Source organism: Heloderma suspectum, chromosome 5 (genome assembly GCF_057233095.1).
Source record: "Heloderma suspectum isolate Gila_16-S chromosome 5, 16-S_ref, whole genome shotgun sequence".
Lineage (NCBI taxonomy): Eukaryota > Metazoa > Chordata > Lepidosauria > Squamata > Helodermatidae > Heloderma > Heloderma suspectum.
In genome coordinates this window covers 232873943-232893890 of record NC_139462.1, presented here as the reverse complement: position 1 = coordinate 232893890, position 19948 = coordinate 232873943, and the positions used below count along the sequence as shown (strand labels likewise).

The 19948-nt window shown below is 55.6% G+C and overlaps 2 protein-coding genes across 7 annotated transcripts; both read right to left on the bottom strand.

The window, feature by feature from the left end:
- Positions 1 to 397: 397 nt before the first annotated feature.
- LOC146345337 (uncharacterized) lies at positions 398 to 6454 on the bottom strand. Of its 4 annotated transcripts, none has more exons than XM_084860073.1 (4): positions 5626 to 6208; positions 4347 to 4467; positions 3540 to 3653; positions 398 to 2865 (listed from the first exon to the last, which is right to left on the bottom strand). In XM_084860073.1, exons 1-4 carry the CDS (start codon positions 5647 to 5649, stop codon positions 1406 to 1408), a joined length of 1719 nt encoding a protein of 572 aa, XP_084716199.1. In that variant the 5' UTR covers positions 5650 to 6208; the 3' UTR covers positions 398 to 1405. The 4 variants fall into 4 exon arrangements, with proteins under 4 accessions (XP_084716199.1, XP_084716197.1, XP_084716200.1 ...); XM_084860071.1 differs by having other exon boundaries at positions 398 to 2868; positions 5626 to 6179; XM_084860074.1 differs by lacking the exon at positions 5626 to 6208 and adding an exon at positions 6308 to 6454 and having other exon boundaries at positions 404 to 2868.
- Positions 6455 to 7106: 652 nt separating this feature from the next.
- LOC146345336 (uncharacterized) lies at positions 7107 to 19058 on the bottom strand. Of its 3 annotated transcripts, none has more exons than XM_084860098.1 (4): positions 18097 to 19058; positions 17250 to 17390; positions 16147 to 16273; positions 7107 to 9866 (listed from the first exon to the last, which is right to left on the bottom strand). In XM_084860098.1, exons 2-4 carry the CDS (start codon positions 17274 to 17276, stop codon positions 8551 to 8553), a joined length of 1470 nt encoding a protein of 489 aa, XP_084716224.1. In that variant the 5' UTR covers positions 17277 to 17390; positions 18097 to 19058; the 3' UTR covers positions 7107 to 8550. The 3 variants fall into 3 exon arrangements, with proteins under 3 accessions (XP_084716224.1, XP_084716225.1, XP_084716223.1); XM_084860099.1 differs by having other exon boundaries at positions 18620 to 19058; XM_084860097.1 differs by having other exon boundaries at positions 18944 to 19058.
- Positions 19059 to 19948: the final 890 nt, after the last annotated feature.

The following is a 19948-nucleotide window of genomic DNA, read 5'->3' as shown; positions in this document are numbered from 1 at the left end:
ACTGGCCTCGAGGTGTTGTGTGGTTCTTGGGGGGCAGGGGAGGGCACTGTGCAGAATAACCAGCCAGCTTTGGGGTAAAGGAGAAGAATTAGAAAAGGGCTGGCTCTCTCTCCAGTCAAATGGCGCCTGCAGTCAAGCAGCCATTTCTGTGATCTCCTGGGGCAGCCTTCCCCAACCTGGTACCCAGCTGGGAGGGTAGTCCCACACATCTGGAAGGCACCAGGTTGGGGAAGGCTGTCTTGGGAAAGAGAAGCAAGGCAAGGATAAAACCCCAAGAGAAACTCACTTGCAGCTTGGAATGCAAGAGACCAGAGTCTTGGTAAGAGTATGTGGGGGCAGCAAAGCCAACTCAGGGTCAAGTGAACTGGATGGACAGGAGAGTCAGGACAGGCAAACGGAAGGCCTTTTTCATTTTTAATGAGAGTGTAGTTCATATATGGAGCTCACTAGACAGGATGGCCACCAGTCCAGATGGCTTTAAGGGGGTGCAGGGTTGAACACTTCATGGAAGATCAGTCTTACCAATGGCTACTAGGTACATCTAAATAGAAGAATTTTCAGAGGCAATATGGCTCAGACTACGAGTTGCCAGGAGCAATAGCCGGAGAGGCCTGTCAATTTCACAGCCGGCTTGTGGGCTTCCCAAGAGGCCTCTACTTGGCTAGTGTAGGAAGCAGGATGCTGGACCAGATGGGCTTTGCTTGCGCTGCTCCAGCACAGCTCTTCTTCGGTCCTAACCAGGATGTGCAGCAGCAAAAGGATCGATGGCAGGTGTTTCCTGCCAACCTTCTGTGCTCAGTGAGCAACAACTGGCTTCTCACAGCCCCAGAGTTCACAAGAGGGTGAAAATGGATGAAACAGGAGGTGGCAACTGGCTTAATATGTCCCATACACAGCGTAGCAGAGCAGGGTTCACAGGGATGCCGCACCAGCGCTTTTCTGTTAGCCGGGATGCTAACATCCTCTGCCGCCCCCACCCACCCCACCTCAGAATGTCCTGTTCCTCTGAGCTTAGCTGCAATCCTCACAGTAGCGGGGGGGGGGGGGGGATGCATTTCCCCACCAACAATATATTGTTTCCTCATGCAATGCAAAGTATGGGGCGGGGGCTCAGTCCTGAACGGGCAATTGACCCAGTCGCTTTACAAAAGACCTGCTCCTAGTGATGACAACCGCTAGAAGTGATTTCTTGATGTGGATCAACAGGGCTGCCTGCCTGCCTTTCGGCCTCCCCTTGGGAGATGCGGCTGTGGGGGCTGCCACGATGCATGCCTGCAGGTCAGATGTACCACTGCGCCGGTCTCCACACGGATGCCCTAATCATGTGGGGGAACTGAGATGAGCTTCAGCCCGCTTCTGCGACCCCAAGCCACTGTGGGTACATCTGTGTGGGGCAACCCCTGGCTCACGTACAGACAACTGTGTCCCGGCTGGGCTGGAGCTGCCGCGCAGGATGTTTCGAGCTGCCCCCGTGTGGCTCAGCAGCCTGTGCTTCCAGCCGAGGTGTCCTGCTGCTGGTTCCCAGGGGAAACAACAACTCTCCTCCTCGTCTACGGCTCCTCTGATGCAAGGTGAGATAATTCCCTTGCGTGAACCTCCTCCCACAGACGGCGCACGCAAAGGAGCCCTTCTCAGGCGGGGCGGCTGTCCGGCGACACACGGGATTTGGCTTCCGACTCGCGCCGCTTCCACCTCCCCTGCCGGGGGGTCCGGCTTGTGCCTGGGCTGGGCTCGCCCTCCCTTGTGGGGGGCTACCTTTGGACAGCTGCCCTTCCGCGTGGGTCTTCCGGTGGGCAAGCATGATCTCCTTGCTCCGGAACCGCTTCTCGCACCGGGCGCAGGCGTAGGGCTTCTCCTTGGCCCAGGCCGTCTGGAGGGCCAGGCCTGGGCCGTCCTGCGGGGGCAGCTCCTCCCCGCGGTGGACTTTCAGGTGGCTGTTCAGGTGCTGCTTCTGCCGGCAGGCCTTGCCGCAGAAGGGGCAGCGGTAGGGGCGCTCGCCGGCGTGCAGGCGGGTGTGGACGGTCAGCGTCATCTTGTCGCGGAAGGCCTTCCCGCACTCGGCGCAGCCGAAGGGCCGCTCGCCTGTGTGCAGGCGCAGGTGCTTGAGCAGGTGCTGCTTGTAGGCGAAGCGCTTCCCGCAGGCCAGGCAGGCGAAGGGCCGCTCGCCCGTGTGCACCCGCTGGTGGCTGCGCACGTTGCGCTCCTGGGTGAAGCACTTCCCACATTGATCGCAGGCGAAGGGCCGCTCCGTCAGGTGGGAGTTCATGTGGGCCGCCAGGATCTGCTTGAGCCGGAAGCGGCGCCCGCACTGCAGGCAGGGGAAGGGCCGCTCGGCTGAGTGGGTCCCCTCGTGCTTGCGCAGGCTCTGCCTCTTGCCGAAGCTCTTGCCGCACCGGGCGCAGCTGTGGGGCTTCCGGGGGCCCGGGGGGCGCTGCAGCTGGTTCAGGAGCTGCAGCTTGGCGGCGAGGCTTTTCTTCCCCTTGGACGCAGCGTCCTTGGAAGCGGCCGGAGCCGGAGCCTCCCTCCTGCGCAGGTGCGTCTTGGCGTGCCGCTTGAGGTCCCCCATGGAGGGGAAGCCCTTGGGGCACAGGTGGCACCTGAAGGGCCGCTCCCCAGTGTGGGTCCGGATGTGGATGGTCATGGCCACGTTGCTCAGGAAGCTCTTGCCACACTCCGGGCACTTGGGCGGGTTCATCTTCAGCGTCGCTCGCGGGAGGCCGGCATTCTGCTGCTTCGTGGGGGGCCTGTTTGCCGCCCGGGTCACCGGCCGACCCGTTCCCGGAGAGGAGGCCTTCTTCTTCCTCTTGCGCTGGGCTGGGCCTGCCCCTTCGCCCTCTTCCTCGTCTGCCATCCTAATTCCATCTCCTGCTGCGAAGGAAGGAAAATGAGAGAGTCCCACCATCACAGCCTGAACTGGGGAGGTGGAGGAGCACATGGAACGCTCTCGGGCATGGGTGGCAGCGTGTGAGCTCAGCAGCTATGCAGCCTACCTCCCACTTGCCTCTCCCTCTCCGTCTGCTGAGATTCTGCTGCCCTGCATGCCACTGCACAGAAAGTTTCCCCACACACACGGGAGCTTCCCTTCCCTGCTGGCTGGGATGTTGGGAGCTGCAGTACAAAATACCCAGAGGGCACCAGGTTGGTGGAGCCTGTTGTAAGTCTGCAGAAGACCTGGGCGCTGCAATCAAATGTGGTGGAAATGACACGCCAGTGGGCATCAGCTGCCTCACGTTACAGCTTCCGCTGCACTGCAGGATTTCACTGCAGTGAGCGACTGAAGGGCAGGATCCCAACGGAGCCCTCTTCCTTCCACCTTCCACATTGCTCCCAACCTCATCCTAGCCACCAACTGTGCCACAGCAGATAGACTGGGCAGACGGGGTCCTTGAAACCATTCAGCCAGGTAGTTCACTGGGCGAACTTGGGCCTAGCCTACCTCAAAGGGCTGTCGTGAAGACTTAAAATCAGAGAGAGAGAATGCTGCCCACACCACCCTGAGCTCCTTGAAGGAAGGGGAAGATAATGCAGCAACAACTGACCCAGCCACTGGCTACGAGGTTCCCTCCACTTGCGAGGCCTCCGAAACTCGTCCACGCACACCTCCTCCTCCCGCTCGATTTTGCTGATGACCTCTGGTTTGGTGGACAAGTGACCTGTTGTGATGACAGACAGCAGCAGAGTCCATTTTATGTCTTTCCATTTCCGTTTGTGCTTCAACTCCCAAGGAGAAGAGAGAGAGAGAAAGAGCTTCCCTGGTATCCTGGAAGGTGCATGCTGGCTGGGGGATGCTGGGAGTTGTGGTCCAGCCCAGCTGGTGGGCACCAGGTTGGGGAAGGCTGCTTTAACCAGACTCCCTCTTCTCTCCTGTTAGTTTGGGTGGTGGAAGGAGATGAATGCTGGGGCGGGGGAGACACCAGTAGAGACTGACCCATGCAGTGGATAAGCTAGGCAGAGAGAAATTCTCCCTCTCTCCTGACAGAAGAATTTGGGGCCACCCAGTAAGGTCAACCGAAGAACAAGTATTTTCTGGACTGCAACATTCCACAAACTTTGGAGGACGGCTCCGTCACGGGCTTATTCGCTTTGACGGCTGCTGACAGGCCCTGAGCGAGCAGAGGCGGGTAACCTGGTGAACCAATGCTGCCAGCAGAGGAGTGGACCTCCTGCCCTGTTCCTGCGCTTTCAGAGCTATCTGGCTGGCTGTCATCAGAGCCTAGACGGACTTTTGGCCTGATGCACGAATGATAATTCTGACCAACCTCCACCATGAGCAGTTGCCCAGTTTCCACACACCCACACCCAGGAAGGGAGCAAAATCCCACGGGATAGATAACTGTTGCCCTTACCCAAGGAAAGAATCGCCCCATAGTTCTCCATCATCACGGCCCGATAAAGCTCCCTCTGCCATTCTGTAAGCTCTGCCCATTCCTCCCGAGAGAAATAGACGGCCACGTCCTCGAACGTCACCTGCAGCAACAAGGAAGCGATCCCCGGTTTTATTTCAAGAGGCTCCAAGTGACCCCAAAGGGTTCCAGATAACCAGTTCAGACCCCACCACCCATGTCCCACACAAGCAGTCATCCCTGTACTGTTAAGCAACTGAGTCACGCTTTGGTGCAGTCCCACCCTGGATTACAACTTCCATCGTCCCCCCAGCCAACCTCTCCAGGCCAAACTCACACCAACACATCACCCGAGCATCTCCCATCCTGGCTGCCTCCAGTGTCTCTGCTCTCAGCCCTCTTTTGTCTCCTGCTCAGACTCTCTGCACCTGTCCCAGGCCTGGAACTGCCTCTCCCCACCCCCTTCATCGATCCACTTGAAGGCCCGTTGCAGGCCCCAACCATGTGCCTGCAGCCGAGAGTCATTTGTGCTGGGCATCTCCTAGCCACCTTTCACAAGCAAAACACAAGAGCTACCAAGCACGGGCGCTCTCCCTTTTTCAGCATCTTTTGGTCCTCCAGGTCACCCAACTGAGTACGCAGCCTCTGAGCACGGGCCGGCGGCACAGCACTGGATCTGCTGCCATTGTGGGATTTTTGTTTCGTTCTGCCCCCCACCCCAAGTTAAATAATGTAAAATTTATAGCACAATTCTCCGACACATTTACTCAGGAGCCAGCTCCGCCGTGTTCGGCGGGATTTACTCCTGTGTCAGTGTGCGTGCTGGGTTGCAGCTTTAGGAAAGCGACAGGGGGCCTTTCAAGCCAATTGGGACGCCCGTGGGGATCTCTTTCCCCAGTCCAGGACCCCGAAAAAGCATCATGCAAGGCGTGGAGGGCAAATGCTCCTCTTGGGTTTTCCACGGGCTATTTCAGCATCCTGCCCTTGCAACTTGGGAACCAGCCAGTCCCTACCGACCCACCACCACCCCACCCATCATCCCCAATTCCGACGCCTCCCCCGGTAGGTCCCGGGCCCCTCTGGCTGCGGCATCTCCCCACGAGCGGCGCCGGGGCTGAGGCGGGACAGGTGGGCGCGTGCAGGGGCGCTCCGCGCGCGCTCAGAGGCGCCCCTGCCGCGCCGCGCCCTTGCACGGAGGCCGGCCGTGGCCCGGCTGGGGCCGCGGCTGCCTCCGCCTGCCCGGCCGGCTGGCCGCTGCTCCGCGAGGGCCGGCGGGGCTCACCTGCGCGGGGGCGGCTGCCTCCATCGCGCCTCCCCTCCGCTGCCTGCGAGGAAGGGGAGGCCGGCGGGCCCGGGGCGGCGCGGGGCGGGCTGGCCCCCGCGGAACGGAGGCCGGGGAAATGCAGTCCGGCGCCCGCGGCGGCGCGCGGACTTCCAGGCGAGGCGAGGCGAGGCGGCGCCTGGCGACCCGGCAGGGCCAGCCCGCCCGAGCGGGCGCGCCCCGGGCGGGTGGACTGCAGCTCCCAGCATTCCCGGCCGGCGCAGCCGCTGGCTGGGGCCGATGGGAGCTCTAGTCCAGCCGAGCCGGAGGGCCGCGGGGAGGCCGGCGCAGGCCACGAGCAGCTGCCCCGCGCGCCGCCGCCGGTCCCGCCTGTCCGCTCCCGCGTTCCGGGGGGCGCGCGCTGCACGCCCGGCCTCGGCCGGAGCCACGGAGCGGGGGGCGTATGGGTGGCTCCTGCGGAGCCGCCCTGCTGCGGCTTTTGGAGCGGAGCCCGCTAACCGAAACCCTCGCGAAGTTCGAAGGGGGAACCCGCCCGGTTCCTCCGCGGCGGCCTCACGGGCGCGCGGCCGCCGTGGGCGACTGCAGCGCGGCTGCGCGCGAAGGGCCTCTGGTCGTCCCCGCCGTCCTTGCGGGCAGAGAAACTTGGGAGACGGGGGAGGAGGACTTCTCCGCAGCTCCTCACAGGCACGGCCCCCCCGGCCAGGCCTGCCGCGCAGCTTCGCTTTTCCTCGGGGTTTCGGGCTCTTCATGCTGCAACAGCGTCTCCTGCCTCGGCAGGCCAGCCCCCAGCTCGCGTCCATCACGGCGCAGGTGAGGGCAGTGTTGGCCCACCTCCGGGGATGAGGTGGAGCTAGTGCTCGGCCAAAATCTGCCCTCCAATTTCTTGAGTTTCCTCCCCCCATGAAAGAGGCGACCGTTGTTCTGCCTGATTCAGGATGTTTTATCGTTTACTTTTGTGGTGTTTTTGAGCTGACCCTGAGCACAACTAGCCTCCCAGGCTGCCTGCACATCCTGCTCTGAAAAAACCCAATGGGAGGAATTTCCACCTGGTGCCTTGAACTGTGTTTTGTCGTGGCTACAGGACACCAGAGAGGATTGTACAATGAAAAACAGGACACTTGTGCTCACTCATCGGCCACCCCCTAAGTAAGGCAAGCCCAAGAAACTCAAACCCAGCCCATGAGAATTTCTCTGAAATTTCCTCACCATTGAATTTCTTTTCGGAAGCAATTTCTCTTCCATGAAATGGGATGGTCGAAAAAACTGTGGGGGAAATTTTCGGCACAGCGCTATGCAGCATACTTGGGGGACTTTTTGGTTTGCCGAGTTCAACTGTCACCATTTCCCCGAGGATCAGCCCCCTCTTTTCTTTTGTGCAGCGCACCCACAGCTGCCACCTTTTGAAGCAGCCCTGGAGCCTTTCACAGCCCCTCGATCTGCAGATGCAAGCAGCTAGTCATGCCAATATCCACCCTGTGAAAAACATCCTAGGAACCCACCTTACACCAGGTCCAGCCACTGGTCCATCTAGCAGCGTACCGTCTTCTCTCCAAACTGGGCAAATGGGCAATAAAATGGCAAATGAGTTTCAGTGCAAGTTAAACTGATGAACTCTGGGGCAGAAAAAAACAAAACAAAAAACGTTCACGTATACACTGATGAGGTCTGAAGTGACTGAGATAAACCAGGAAAGAAATCTTGGTGGTCCTGGTGGAGAGCTCAGTTAAAATACTGATCCAATGTATGTTTGTTAGAAAGGCAAGTTCTGTTGTAGGGGCTATTAAGAAAGCAACTGAAAACTGCCAGTATCATGAGGTCTTTATGCAAACCAAAGGTGTGACCACACCTGGAATACTGTGTACAATTCTGGCCACCGCGTCTCAAAAGGGTTATTGTACAGCTGGACAAGATGCAGAAAAGGGCAACCAAGATGATCAGGGGCTGAAGAAACTTCTGTACAGAGACAAGCCAAGTGTCTGGGGCTCTTTATTTCAGAAAAAACAACTAAAGGGGGAAACCCTAGAGATTTGTGGAGAAAATGCTGTGGAGACAATGGTTGGAGCATTTTTCTCCCTCTCTTGTGATATTAGAACTTGGGAGTCATCAAGTAAAAAACTGATTGGCGACTGATTCGGGACAGCCAAGAGAAAGTCCTTCTTCACGCAGCCCATAGCAAGTCTATGGAAATTGCTGCCGCCTGGTGTGCCAATGGACACTGGTTTGAGATGCCTTTAAAAGCCTTCCCCCACCAGGCCCATTCCAGAAGTGTTAGACTACAACTCCCAGAATGCCCAGCTATCATGCCCCATAGCTGTACTGGCTGATGATCATGGGAGTTGTAGTCCAACACATCTGGAGAGGGCTGGAGGTGGTGGGGAAGGCTGCTTTAAAAGCTAATTAGACAGGCACCCATATAGCAGTGTATAGATTTTATTGATACTTCTGGACACAACTTTACTTTTCAAATCTCTATGCCAGCATTCAGTCAATAAAAACTCACTAACCAATTTACAATGAAAAGACAAACGACAGTAAGCCATTTAGCTGCTGAATCCCACTAACTTCCCCACCCACAAAACCTCCCAATAAACTATAAATATAACTTTTAAAAAAGACAGCATTGTTGTTGCAGAAACAGAGAAAATGCCATAGCTTTAGCTTATGGAGCACCAATATTTAAAGACTAAAATGTACCCCCACCCCAGAGCTCTGGGAGCCTCCTAAGTGTTAATTCCTCTCCCCCACTCCCCACCACCTCCCACCCCATGTACAAAATCTGTTCATTTCAACATGTAGTCCAGAAACACCAGAAGTGTTTAAGTAACCTCTGGGCTGTCGGGGTAATTGAGAGAACACCAGAGAATCCACCCCATAGCATCCTTGCACGTGGATTCTCTGGGGCTGTTCTTAACACTCCACCCGCTGTCACTGCAGGGAAAGAGCCACATGGAATTTCTGATGCCTAGTGAGATGGTTCTTGTGAACAAAGCTTTTCTCGCAGTCGCCGCAAGGATAGGGCTTCTCTTCCAAGTGCGTTTTCTGATGTTCTCGGAGATACACCTTCTCCCTGAAGCTCCTCCCACAGACCCAGCACATAAAGGGCTTTTCTCCCGTGTGGATTCTCTGATGCACTGTGAGGCTGCTCTTCCCTCGGAATGTTTTCCCACACTCCAGGCAGGCAAAGGGTTTCTCTCCTGTGTGGATTCTCTCATGGTACGAAAGAGTCCTCTTGGCCCTAAACGTCTTCCCACACTCCTGGCAAGAGAAGGGCTTCTCCCCTGTGTGGATTCTTTGATGGTCTTTCAGATACATCTTCTCCCTAAAACTCCTCCCACACTCCCAGCATATAAAGGGCTTCTCTCCACTGTGAATGTTCTGATGTACTGTCAGGCTACTCTTGTCCCTAAAGGTTTTCCCGCAGTCTTGGCACGGGTAGGGCTTCTCACCCATATGGATTCTCCGGTGGTACCGGAGTGTTTTCCTGTCCCTAAACGTTTTCCCGCATTCTTCACATGGGAAGGGCTTCTCTCCCGTGTGGATTCTCTGGTGACTTATAAGGTTGCTTTTTTGCACAAAGGTTTTCCCGCACTCGTTGCAAAGGTAGGGTTTCACCCCCGTGTGGATTCTCTGATGAAGAGTAAAGTGACTCCTTGTCCGGAAGCTTCTCCCACAATCCTGGCAGTGATAGGGCCTCTCTCCTGCATGGATTCTCTGATGGTCCCGGAGATAATGCTTGTCCCTGAAGCTTTTCCCACATTCCTGGCACACACAGCGCTTCTCCCCAGTGTGGATTCTCTGATGGACGATGAGCTTGCTCTTTTCCCGGAATGACTTCCCACAGACCTCGCACGGAAAGGGTTTCTCTCCCGTATGGATTCTCTCATGGACTCGGAGATCGCTCTTGTCTCGGAAGGCTTTCCCGCACTCACCACACGCGTGGGGTTTATCCCCCATATGGATGCTCCGCTGGTGTCGATCGAGTTCCTTCTTGCCCCGGAAGCACTGCTCACAGAGAGGACATGGGAACGGGCTTCCCACCGGAACAGCAACCTCTGGCACAGGTTGGAGCTGTTCTTCTGGCATGAACTCTTCCTCAAGGTCCGTCGGCTGCTCAAGGCTCTGAGGGGACGATGCCTCAGGCGATCCATTGGCCAGGCCGCTCAGGGGCTCCACAGGGGCAGTGTCTTCTTCCGACGTGTTCCAGAACATTCCGTTTGAGGAAAGAAGGTAGAGGTCATTTCCTGTGACAGAAGGAGATTCACACAGTGAGAGAGTGAGGATGAGTCCGTCTCTTATCATGAGCCCCCCACCTCTCTCCCTCCCCTCCCCTCGGCCCCTGGCACTCTGTCCCTGAAGCAGCCTCCCATGGCAGCACCCCACACACCTCCACTCTAGAAAGGAGCCAGCCCGCCAGGGAGGAAGCGGGATGGAAAGAAGGGGGCACAATGGGGCGCACTCTCTCCAGGACGGACGGAGAGCCGAGGCAAAGCCAAGCCTCCCAAGTATTACGTAAGGCCAGGAGTGGCACTTGGAGGGACCAGGCCACAGAAGAACTCGCCCAGACTTCTGTGAAATGGAAACAGTGGCCGACCTCATGAAGTTGTCATGAGGTCAAATGAAAAATAACAGCTTAGGTTTTTTAAAAGTAAGAAGAATCATAGCTCTGTGGAAGATCTCGTGTTTGGCATATAGTCCCAGGTACTAACCTAACTATAAGGTCTCAGGTAGCAGTTGATGGGAAAAAGATCTCTTTCTATATCTCTCTCTCAATCTCTCTCTCTCTCACTCACTCACTCTGCCTGTGTCTCTGGAGAGTTCCTGCCAGTCAGAGTAAATAGTACTGGACTGGATGGATGAACGGCCTGGCTCCTTACAAGCCAGAATATCAGGGACCCTACTGATACAGAATATCCGGGACCCCACTGGCTAAAAGATATGACGCCGGAAGATGAGCCCCTCAGGTAGGAAGGTGTCCAATATGTCTGGGGAAGAGCAGAGGGAATTTCCAAGTAGCGCCAGAAAGAGTGAAGTAGCTGGGCCAAAGCCGAAAGGACACTCAGCTGTGGATGTGTCTGGTGGTGAAAAGAAAATCCGATGCTGTCAAGAACAATATTGTTTAGGAACCTGGAATGTCAGATCAATGAATCAAGGTAAGCTGGAGGTGGTCAAACATGAGATGGCAAGATTGAACATCGACATCTTGGGAATCAGCGAACTCAAATGGACAGGCATGGGCGAATTTAATTCAGGTGACCATCATATCTACTACTGTGGGCAAGAATCCCTTAGAAGAAATGGAGTAGCACTCATAGTCAATAAAAGGGTGGGAAAAGCAGTACTGGGGTACAATCTCAAAAACGATAGAATGATCTCAGTATGAATCCAAGGCAAACCATTCAACATCACAGTAATTCAAGTCTATGCCCCAACCACTGAGGCTGAAGAAGCTGAGGTTGATCGGTTCTGTGAAGACCTACAACACCTTCTAGAACTAACACCAAAAAAAGATGTCCTCTTCATCATAGGGGATTGGAATGCTAAAGTAGGAAGTCGAAATCACCAGGATAACAGGCAAGCATGGCCTTCGTGTACAAGACGAAGCAGGACAAAGGCTAATAGAGTTTTGCCAAGAGAACACGCTGATCATAGCAAACACTCTTTTCCAACAGCACAAGAGGCGACTCTACACATGGACATCACCAGATGGTCAATATCGAAATCAGATTGATTATGTACTTTGCAGCCAAAGATGGAGAAGCTCTATACAGTCACTCAAAACAAGACCTGGAGCTGACTGTGGCTCAGATCATGAGCTTCTTATTGCAAAATTTCAACTCAAATTGAAGAACCTAGGGAAACCACTACACCATTCAGGTATGACCTAAATCATATCCCTTATGAATATACAGTGGAGGTGAGGAATAGATTTAAGGGATTAGACCTGATAGACAGAATGCCTGAGGAACTATGGGCGGAGGTCCATAACATTGTTCAGGAGGCAGCAACTCAATCCATCCCAAAGAAAAAGAAATGCAAGAAAGCCAAGTGGCTGTCTGATGAGGCTTTACAAGAAAAGAAGGGAAGCGAAAAGCAAGGGAGAAAGGGGAAGATATATCCAACTGAATGCAGAGTTCCAGAGAATAGCAAGGAGAGACAAGAAGGCCTTCTTAAATGAACACTGCAAAGAAATCGAGGAAAACAATAGAGTGGGAAAGACTAGAGATCTTTGCAAGAAAATCGGAGATCTCAAGGGAACGTTTTGTGCAAAGACGGGCATGATAACAGGCAAAGAAGGCAGGGACCTAACAGAAGCAGATGAGATTAAGAAGAGGTGGAAAGAATACACAGAAGCACTATACAGGACAGATCTGAATGCCCCTGATAGTCATGATAGTGCTATCACTGAACTTGAGCTGGACATCCTAGAGACAGTATTCCAGCTGAGCTATTTAAAATCCTAAAAGATGATGCTGTTAAAAGTGCTGCATGCAATATGCCACCAAATTTGGAAAACTCAACAGTAGCCACAAGACTGGAAAAGGTCAGTTTACATTCCAATTCCAAAGAAGGGCAATGCCAAACTACCACACAATTGCACTCATTTCACATGCCAGCAAGGTGATGCTCAAAATCCTACAAGCTAGGCTTCAGCAGTATGCGAACCGAGAACTACCGGAAGTACAAGCTGGGTTTCGAAGAGGCAGAGGAACTAGAGATCAAATCGCCAACATTTGCTGGATCATGGAGAAAGCAAGAGAATTCCAGGAAAATATCTATTTCTGCTTTATTGACTATGCTAAAGCCTTTGATTGTGACAATACCACCCTAATGGCACAAAGCGAAGAGGATCTAAAGAGCCTCTTGTTGAGGGTGAAAGTGGAGAGTGCAAAAGCTGGCTTGAAACTCAACATTAAAAAAACTAAGATCATGGCATCTGGCCCCATCACTTCCTGGCATATAAAAGGGTAAGAAATGGAAGCAGTGACAGATTTTATTTTCTTGGGCTCCAAGATCACCGCAGACGGTGACTGTAGCCACGAAATTAAAAAACGCTTGCTCCTTGGGAGGAAAGCTATGGCAAACCTAGACAGCATAGTAAGAAGCAGAGACATCACCTTGCCGACAAAGGTCCGTCTAATCAAAGCTATGGTTTTCCCAGTAGTAACGTATGGCTGTGAGAGCTGGACTTTAAGGAAGGCTGAGCGCCGAAGAATTGATGCTTTCGAACTGTGGTGCTGGAGAAGACTCTTATGAGTCCCCTGGACTGCAAGGAGGTCAAATCAGTCAATACTACAGGAAATCAACCCTGAGTGCTCATTGGAAGGACAGATACTGAAGCTGAAATATTTTGGCCACCTAATGCGAAGAGAAAACTCCCTGGAAAAGACCCTGATGCTGGGAAAGACTGAAGGCAAAAGGAGAAGGGGACGGCAGAGGATGAGATGGCTAGATAGCATCACCGATGCAATGAATATGAACTTGAGCACGCTCCAGGAGAGAGTGCAGGACAGGAAGGCCTGGCGTGCTATGGTCCATAGGGTCACAAAGAGTCGGACACGACTTAACGACTGAACAACAACTGTCAGGGATTGTCAAATATTTTAAAGCAAAACCTATTGTAAGGGTCCATCTCAGGCCTAAAAATCCATAGTTTTGGTCTGGCAAACTCAACGGCCAGGCCTCCACGTGCAAGAAGCCAGAAAACAACATGTGACTTCTATCTCAGTTGAATGCAAGGAGAGGATGTACACCTAGCTAGGAAGAAACAAGCGACGACTTTCTCCCAGCAGATGGGCACCCATCAGATACATCACCACGAGGAATGCCCCGAGGGGAAGGCGGATATCAGTCCGTGCCGAAAGAGCACTCTGGCACACAGCATGCCGACTGGATGCCACACCTAGGGAACAGAACATTCCATCCAGGTCTAGCCTTGGGGAAAGACAGCGCAAGTCTTGAACGGTATTTAGCTCAGGACAAAGAGGCAGGCACATGACAGGAAAGGAACCTCACTGCCAGCAACAAATCTAGGAAGGAATCTCACGGCTAGGAAGACCACGGCACTGTGCATTAACTCCCAAGTGCCATTTGCCACTCGTCCCCTCTGGAATAAAAGTATGGCGACTCGAGAGTCTCCTGTCTCGATGTCTTGCACCAAGGGGCTGGTGAAGCATGTATTAAATTGCTTTTCTTGGTAACCAACGCTTGCTGTTGAGTGTACATCTCGCCTCCTTATTATAAACAAATAAAGCAACTGGATCTTTGGTGCAATGCAACCCTGCTCCACGTCTCTTATTTCTGCCATGGCTGCAAATTGGGAGATTGGCAGCAAAAGTGAGAAAAGGAAGACGGCACCCTTCGGAGTGACCCCACTGAGCCCAAGGCTGGGATGAAAGATGTGAAGCGGAGGGCAGCTGCCCCCACAACCGAGAAGGGGTCTCTTCTCCCAGCAGGTGAGGCTTTCAGTGAGGACGGCTAAGGCAAGGGCCCAACCCCAGACAGCGGAGGCCTGTGGCTCCGATGTCCGTGGGGCGGTGACTCTGCTCCGGGTTTCGGTCAAAACCAGTCAGAGCTCTAAAGGAGCTATCCAAGGTGCACCTTGGATAGTTCCTTTAGAGCTCTGACTGGTTCTGACCGAAACCTGAAGCGGATTCACCACCCCACGGACATCGGAGCCACCAGCCTCCACTGACTCCAGCTCAAAGACAAGGACAACATGGATGTTGCGGCCCTGCCGACTCCAGCAGCGTTTAACAAGCAGCCCTGAAGATTCTCATCTCAGGCCAGGGGGTGCCTCCCATTCCTTATTACAGGGGTGCGTAAGCTCTTTCAACTGGAGGGCTAAATTCCATTTTGCAGAAGCTCTCGGGGGCTTCATTCCAGTGGTGGGCGGGACTGAAGACAAAAGGGGCGGGGGCAAAAATACAGCACATTTTAGCTTGAAGCTCTTGCTGGCATTTCCTAAGCCTTAGGAGAGACATTTCATCCTTTTACAATGGGGGAACAAAACCCCACAAAAGCCAGAAAATCGCCAAAGGAATGGCAGTTGGAGGAAAGGGGCGTCCGTCACCTGGGAAACCCCAGAGGGACAGACTGGGAGCCCAGGTGGGCTGAATTTGGCCCGCAGTCCTGAGCTTTGACCCCTCTGTCTTCCTACTTGGTGTTCTAGGTCAATGCCCCACCTCTAACACACTGCAAGAAACAGGCTAAATTCGCCAAGGATGGGAAGAAGAAAATAACTTCTGTCTCATGCTGGCAACCTACAAAAATGTGAATTAGGCCCAAGGAGAGCAAAATCAGACAAAGAGGGGTTTGTCCCCACAGGGGCACAAGCACAGCGCTTGTCTCGCAGTGTGCAAAGGGAGTGCCTCGTTACCCAGCACCATGAAGACAGGATCTGTCCGATTGGCTCTCACAAAAAGAAAATCAACAGAGGAAAATGCCAAGTTCTGCATTTAAGGAGGAAAAAGTATTCAATGCACAGCACTAGGATGGGAGAGACTTGGCTTGGCAGTAGTACGTGGGCAAAGGATCTTGGGATTGCTGTTGATCACAAGCTGAATGTGAGTTAGTAGTGTTTTGCATCAGCAAAAAAGCTAATGCAATTTTAGGCTGCATAATAATAAAAGTTTTGCCTTATTTTGCACTAGTCAGACTTCATCTGGAGTGCTATGTCCAGTTCTGGGCACCGCACTTTAAGAAGGATTTAAACCAATCGGAATGGGCTCAGAGGAAGGCAATGGACATGGTCAGGGACAAATAAAGCAAGTCCTATGATGAAAGGTTGAGGGAAATGGGTACATTTAGCACAGAGAAGACTGAGGGGGAACATGAGAGCACTCTTCGATTTTCAGAAGAGTCGCACAGAAAAAAGCAAAGGCTTGTCCTCTGCTGTCCCAGAGGCAGGACTACATCTAATGGGCTTAAGTTTGGATGAACGTTAGGAAAGATCTCTTGAGGCTAAAAGCTGTTCAACAATGGAAACGAATACCTGGACTCTCCCTAAATGGGGGTCTCAAAGCAGAGGCTGCTGAGGTGCTCTGGGGTTTCAGCATCACACAGGGCGTTGCCCCCTCCAATTCTTAGGATTCTATCTATGATCTGTCCTGACAGACCTCCTGTCTCAGCTTTTGCCAACCTGGCACCCCATCTGGAATCTATGCACATTCTGTGCTGCAAGAACATAAGAAGAGCCCTGAGGCTGGATCAGACCCAGGATCCATCTGTCCCAGCATTCAACAGGGGCCAACCAGCTGTCCATCAGGAACCCACAAGCAGGGCACGAGCGCAACAGCACCCTCCCGCCCACGTTCCCCAGCAACTGGTACACATATTGTTATTATTATTTACATTTGTATGCTGCCTCATAGCCGAAGCTCTCTGGGCAGCTTGCTGTCCCTGACACTGGAGGCAGCACAGAGCCATCAGGACTAGCAGCCATCAGAACTAGCAGGACCAGTTCTACCCCACGGATGAGAACACCCAGAAGCTTCAGCGGTGAAAAGCAAATGGGTGATTTACCCAGAGAGATCAGCATCCTGTAATTCTCCATCATCACCTCCCAGTGCAGCTCCCGCTGCCACTCCTGCAGCATCTCCCACTCCTCTGGGGAGAACGACACGGCCACGTCCTCAAAGGTCACCATCTCCTGCAATGACACAGACGACGTGTGCCCTCAGGGCCATCCGCTGCAGCCACGTCAAGGCAACATCACAGCCCCCCACCCCTCGCCAGGCAATTCCCCCGAACACAGGCAGGTTCTGGGTCTTGGCCGGCACAATTCCAGCTCTGCTGGCAGGGCTTCCTTTCGGAGTTTGGGCATCCTCGCCATGACCTTAGAAAGCAGGACAGTTTCAGCCTGTCCCCGAGCCCAGTCTGAGCCAGCTGCTCCCCCAAACTCACCTCTGGCCTCAGTTCCCTCCAACCTGGTTGGCGGTCAGCTCCTTTTCTCTGAGCCCCAGACCTGGCGACGGCCACATGAAGACTCTGACAAAGCACCTTGGATGATTTGCTCAGTTTCATGACACTACGCCTTTGGAATGCAGCGTGCAGCCAAGATTAAGAAACTGAGACTCTTACGAGGATGAAGAGCAAGCAGAGGTCTGCACAGCAGGAAAGAACCTCGGAAGCTACGCCAGCTTTCTCCAACCTGATGTCCTCCAAATTGTTGGACTGCAACTCCCATCATTCCCAGCCTTGATGGAAGCTGCAATCCAACATGTCCAAATGGCATCAGGTTGGGGAAGGCTGAGCTAGGCTCGTTGGACCCCAATCCCACACCATGAAGCAGAAACTCCGCAGAGTGGATGAAGTCATGGGAGAGTTCCACAGGAAAAGAGCAATCGAGGTTACATTGCACCAAGTTACCTGCAGAACAGGTAGCCCCAGATTATTCAGGTGAGTCAAAGGCACCCACGCCCTCACAGGGGGAGCTGGTTCCTGCAGCCTCAGACACAGAGCATTCATCCTGCACTCCCTTCTCCCGGGCTGGCAGAATCTCCCACCGGAGCCAAGAACCTCAGTTCTCTACCTTCACAGACAGTAGCCGGTGTCCATTCAGTCTCAACAGGCAGATACTGTCTCCCACACTCACCCAGATGATAAACCTGCTTTCAATGGCCCACCTGAGTCAGAACTCCTTCTGCCGCCATGCTTGGTCTGTCTGAGAGGTGGATCTGGACAGATGTTTGAACCCAGCTCCCGTTGGCAAAGGGCACTCAGCAAGTGAAGCTCAAGGGACTCAACCCTCGTGGATGTCAATATATCTAGGGGGGAGGTCAAGAGAGAAAACCATTTAATAATAACAATAATAAATGCAGTGGGGCTGACCGATATCTATATACTAATACTGTGCTTGCCAGAGGGTAGTCAGGCAAGTAATGCAGGCATGGCCAATTTCCTCTCCCCCCCCAGTCGCCAGCCCTGAAATCCCAGTAATTCTGTTGGGAAAGGAGGCACACAAGGCACATCCGCCTTGTTTCCCAGCAGAATCGGGGTGCCAGCAGCCCCACCAAACAGCTGTTTGGCTGGCTGTTGGGAGCCCCATTCTACAGAGAGCTGGAGCACACGAGGGGAGCCACCCTGATCTGGTTTGATTTATATCCCACCTTTCCACCCCAAAGGCGACTGCCAATAATACTAGTATATAAAAAATGTAAGATATATAAAACAATTTATATCATATATTGTAAGATAAAAAACCAATGTAAGACATTTTTTAAAAAAAGATCCTGTCCAATTAATGGGTGTATGTGCCACTTTTAAATCAATTAAACAGTTTTAAAGAAATTAATCTAACTGCATATAATTGTCAGAGCTTGCAGCTCTGGACACAACACTAAAAGTGCTGATTAGATGCACACAGAGTTACGGCAAGGGCATGAATGAAACCGCACGCTCTGCAGGAAACCGTAACTGCCGGGACCAAACCGTCCTGCTAAACTGGCTGGTTTCCCTTCCCCCACGGTGCACCTTTAGGAGCAGAAGACGCAGGCTTATATCGGATGAGCATCTTTGTCCATCGAGGCCAGAATGGTTTCGGCTGAAAGGCCGCACCTCTTGGGCGGGGGGAGGTCCTATCTCGGCGATCTCATCACCTCCCGGCTCAGCTGTCCCCGGCCGGATGCCCCCCGGATGTGTCGGGCTACAACTCCCAGTATCCCCAGCCAGCAGAGCTGGGGTGTGGCCCGACACATCTGGGGGGCATCGGGGGGGGAGAGCTGCTCTTCCTGGCCGCTGGAGCGACTGAACCTGGGGCTTCTGCATGCAGCGCAAGGGCTCCGCCGCGGGGCTCCAGCCTCTGCTCCTCGCGTGGGGCGCCGCCCGGCCCCGAGGGGCACCTTCTCGGCGCTGCGCTTCGCCTGGGCGCCCCAAGGGCGGCTTCCCCCGCGCCCCGGAGGGTCTGCCTGCCCCTCGCAGGGCGCGGCCGGGCCGGGCCGGGCCGGGCCGAGCCCCGGAGCCTCAGGCTCGCCGGCCACCGCAGCATTCCTCTCACCGCCGGGCAGCGGAGTCCCACGCTGCGGGCCGTCGGGGCGGGCGTTCGGGCTGGCTCGCCGGATTCTGCCGGGGCCGGGGCCAGGCACGCCGCCGTCGGAGCGGCGGAGGCGCGCGAGGCCCCGGGCCCAGAGCCGCCAGCCAGGCGGCCGCGGGGCGGGGCGGGGCGGGCGGGCTGCGGGCGCACCACCGCCCGGCCTCACGGGGGGAGCCAGCGCGGCCCTGGCCGGGGCCCGGAGAGGCGGCGCCCGCGCCGGCTCACCCGGAGCCGGGGCGGGCGCGGGAGGGCCGGCGCCCCGCGCCGCCTGGCGCCCGCGCCGCTCACCCGGGCGCCTCCCGCCGGACCGGAGGGGCGCGGGCGCCGCTCCCCGCCGCGGGCTCCTTCGTCCGGCGCCGCGCTCGACGGCCGCGCCGCGTCGCTTCCTCGGGCCTCTCTGGGCGGCGCGTCCCTCGTTTTAACCCTGCGAGCGCCCCCGCGCCGCTGGCCCGCCGGGGCCCCCTGCCGGCCGCCCGGGCCGGGGCGCGCGCGGCCTCCCCGGCCTGGCGCCTCGGGCGCGCCGCGGCGGCGCTTCCCGCCCTCCCCCGCCGCCCTCCCGCGCGGCTGGGCCGGCTGAGCGCGGCCGCCCTCCCTCGTGGACGGCCGCCCGTCGGCTGCCGCTGGCTCGCCCGCGCCCCGGGGCAGCAGGGCGGAAGGGCCCACCCGGCCGCCGCGCCGGCCCCCTGCTCCGCGCAGGAGCGCAGGCCGGAGCGTCCCTGGCGGACGGCAGCCCAGCCTCGCCCGAGCGCCTCCGGTGCGGGCGAGCCGCCGCCTCCGCGGGGAGCGGGTTCCGTTGTCGAGGAACCAACGTAGGAGAAAGGCGGCGCCGCGGTCGCACTGCCCGCGACGCCGGGGGGCCTCAGGCCGGGGTCGGCTCCGCGCCTGGCCCGCGAGCTGCTTCAGCGCTCCCCGGCGCGCCTCTGCTCCCTCGCGGCTGCTCCGCTTCCCCGCTGGAGCCGAGGACGGGCGGCCCGGCCTCGGCGCTCGCGGGGGTGGCGCGTCGTCCGTCTGTCGCGCGGACCTCGGGAGACGGCGAGGCCAGCCGCGGGTGAGGACTGGCCCCGGGGCTGGTCTACGCATCGTGGCTGCCTTCAGCCTTGGCCCGGAGCAGCTGGGCTCGCATCACACCGGGAGGGTAGAGAGCGGGGTTATTAATATTTATTCCATGTATATGCAAAACATTCCAGGGGGCATGCAAGGCTAAAAACTATTTAACGAGAAGCCCAACAATAAAAAACTATGTATCATAGAAACAGTATATAACCACCCGCGGAGAGGAGCGAGGGCTCTAAA

Excerpts from the sequence above, each read along its gene's own strand:
- LOC146345336 (XM_084860098.1), bottom strand. The coding sequence starts at position 17,276 with ATGGCGGCAGAAGGAGTTCTGACTCAG. Across the intron at positions 16,274-17,249 it reads CAGAAGGAGTTCTGACTCAG|GAGATGGTGACCTTTGAGGA; the intron begins GTGGGCCATTGA and ends GTGTCATTGCAG. Across the intron at positions 9,867-16,146 it reads CAGGATGCTGATCTCTCTGG|GAAATGACCTCTACCTTCTT; the intron begins GTAAATCACCCA and ends CTTCTGTCACAG.
- LOC146345337 (XM_084860071.1), bottom strand. The coding sequence starts at position 5,649 with ATGGAGGCAGCCGCCCCCGCGCAG. Across the intron at positions 3,654-4,346 it reads TGGGGCGATTCTTTCCTTGG|GTCACTTGTCCACCAAACCA; the intron begins GTAAGGGCAACA and ends TCATCACAACAG. Across the intron at positions 2,869-3,539 it reads ACCTCGTAGCCAGTGGCTGG|CAGGAGATGGAATTAGGATG; the intron begins GTCAGTTGTTGC and ends CTTCCTTCGCAG.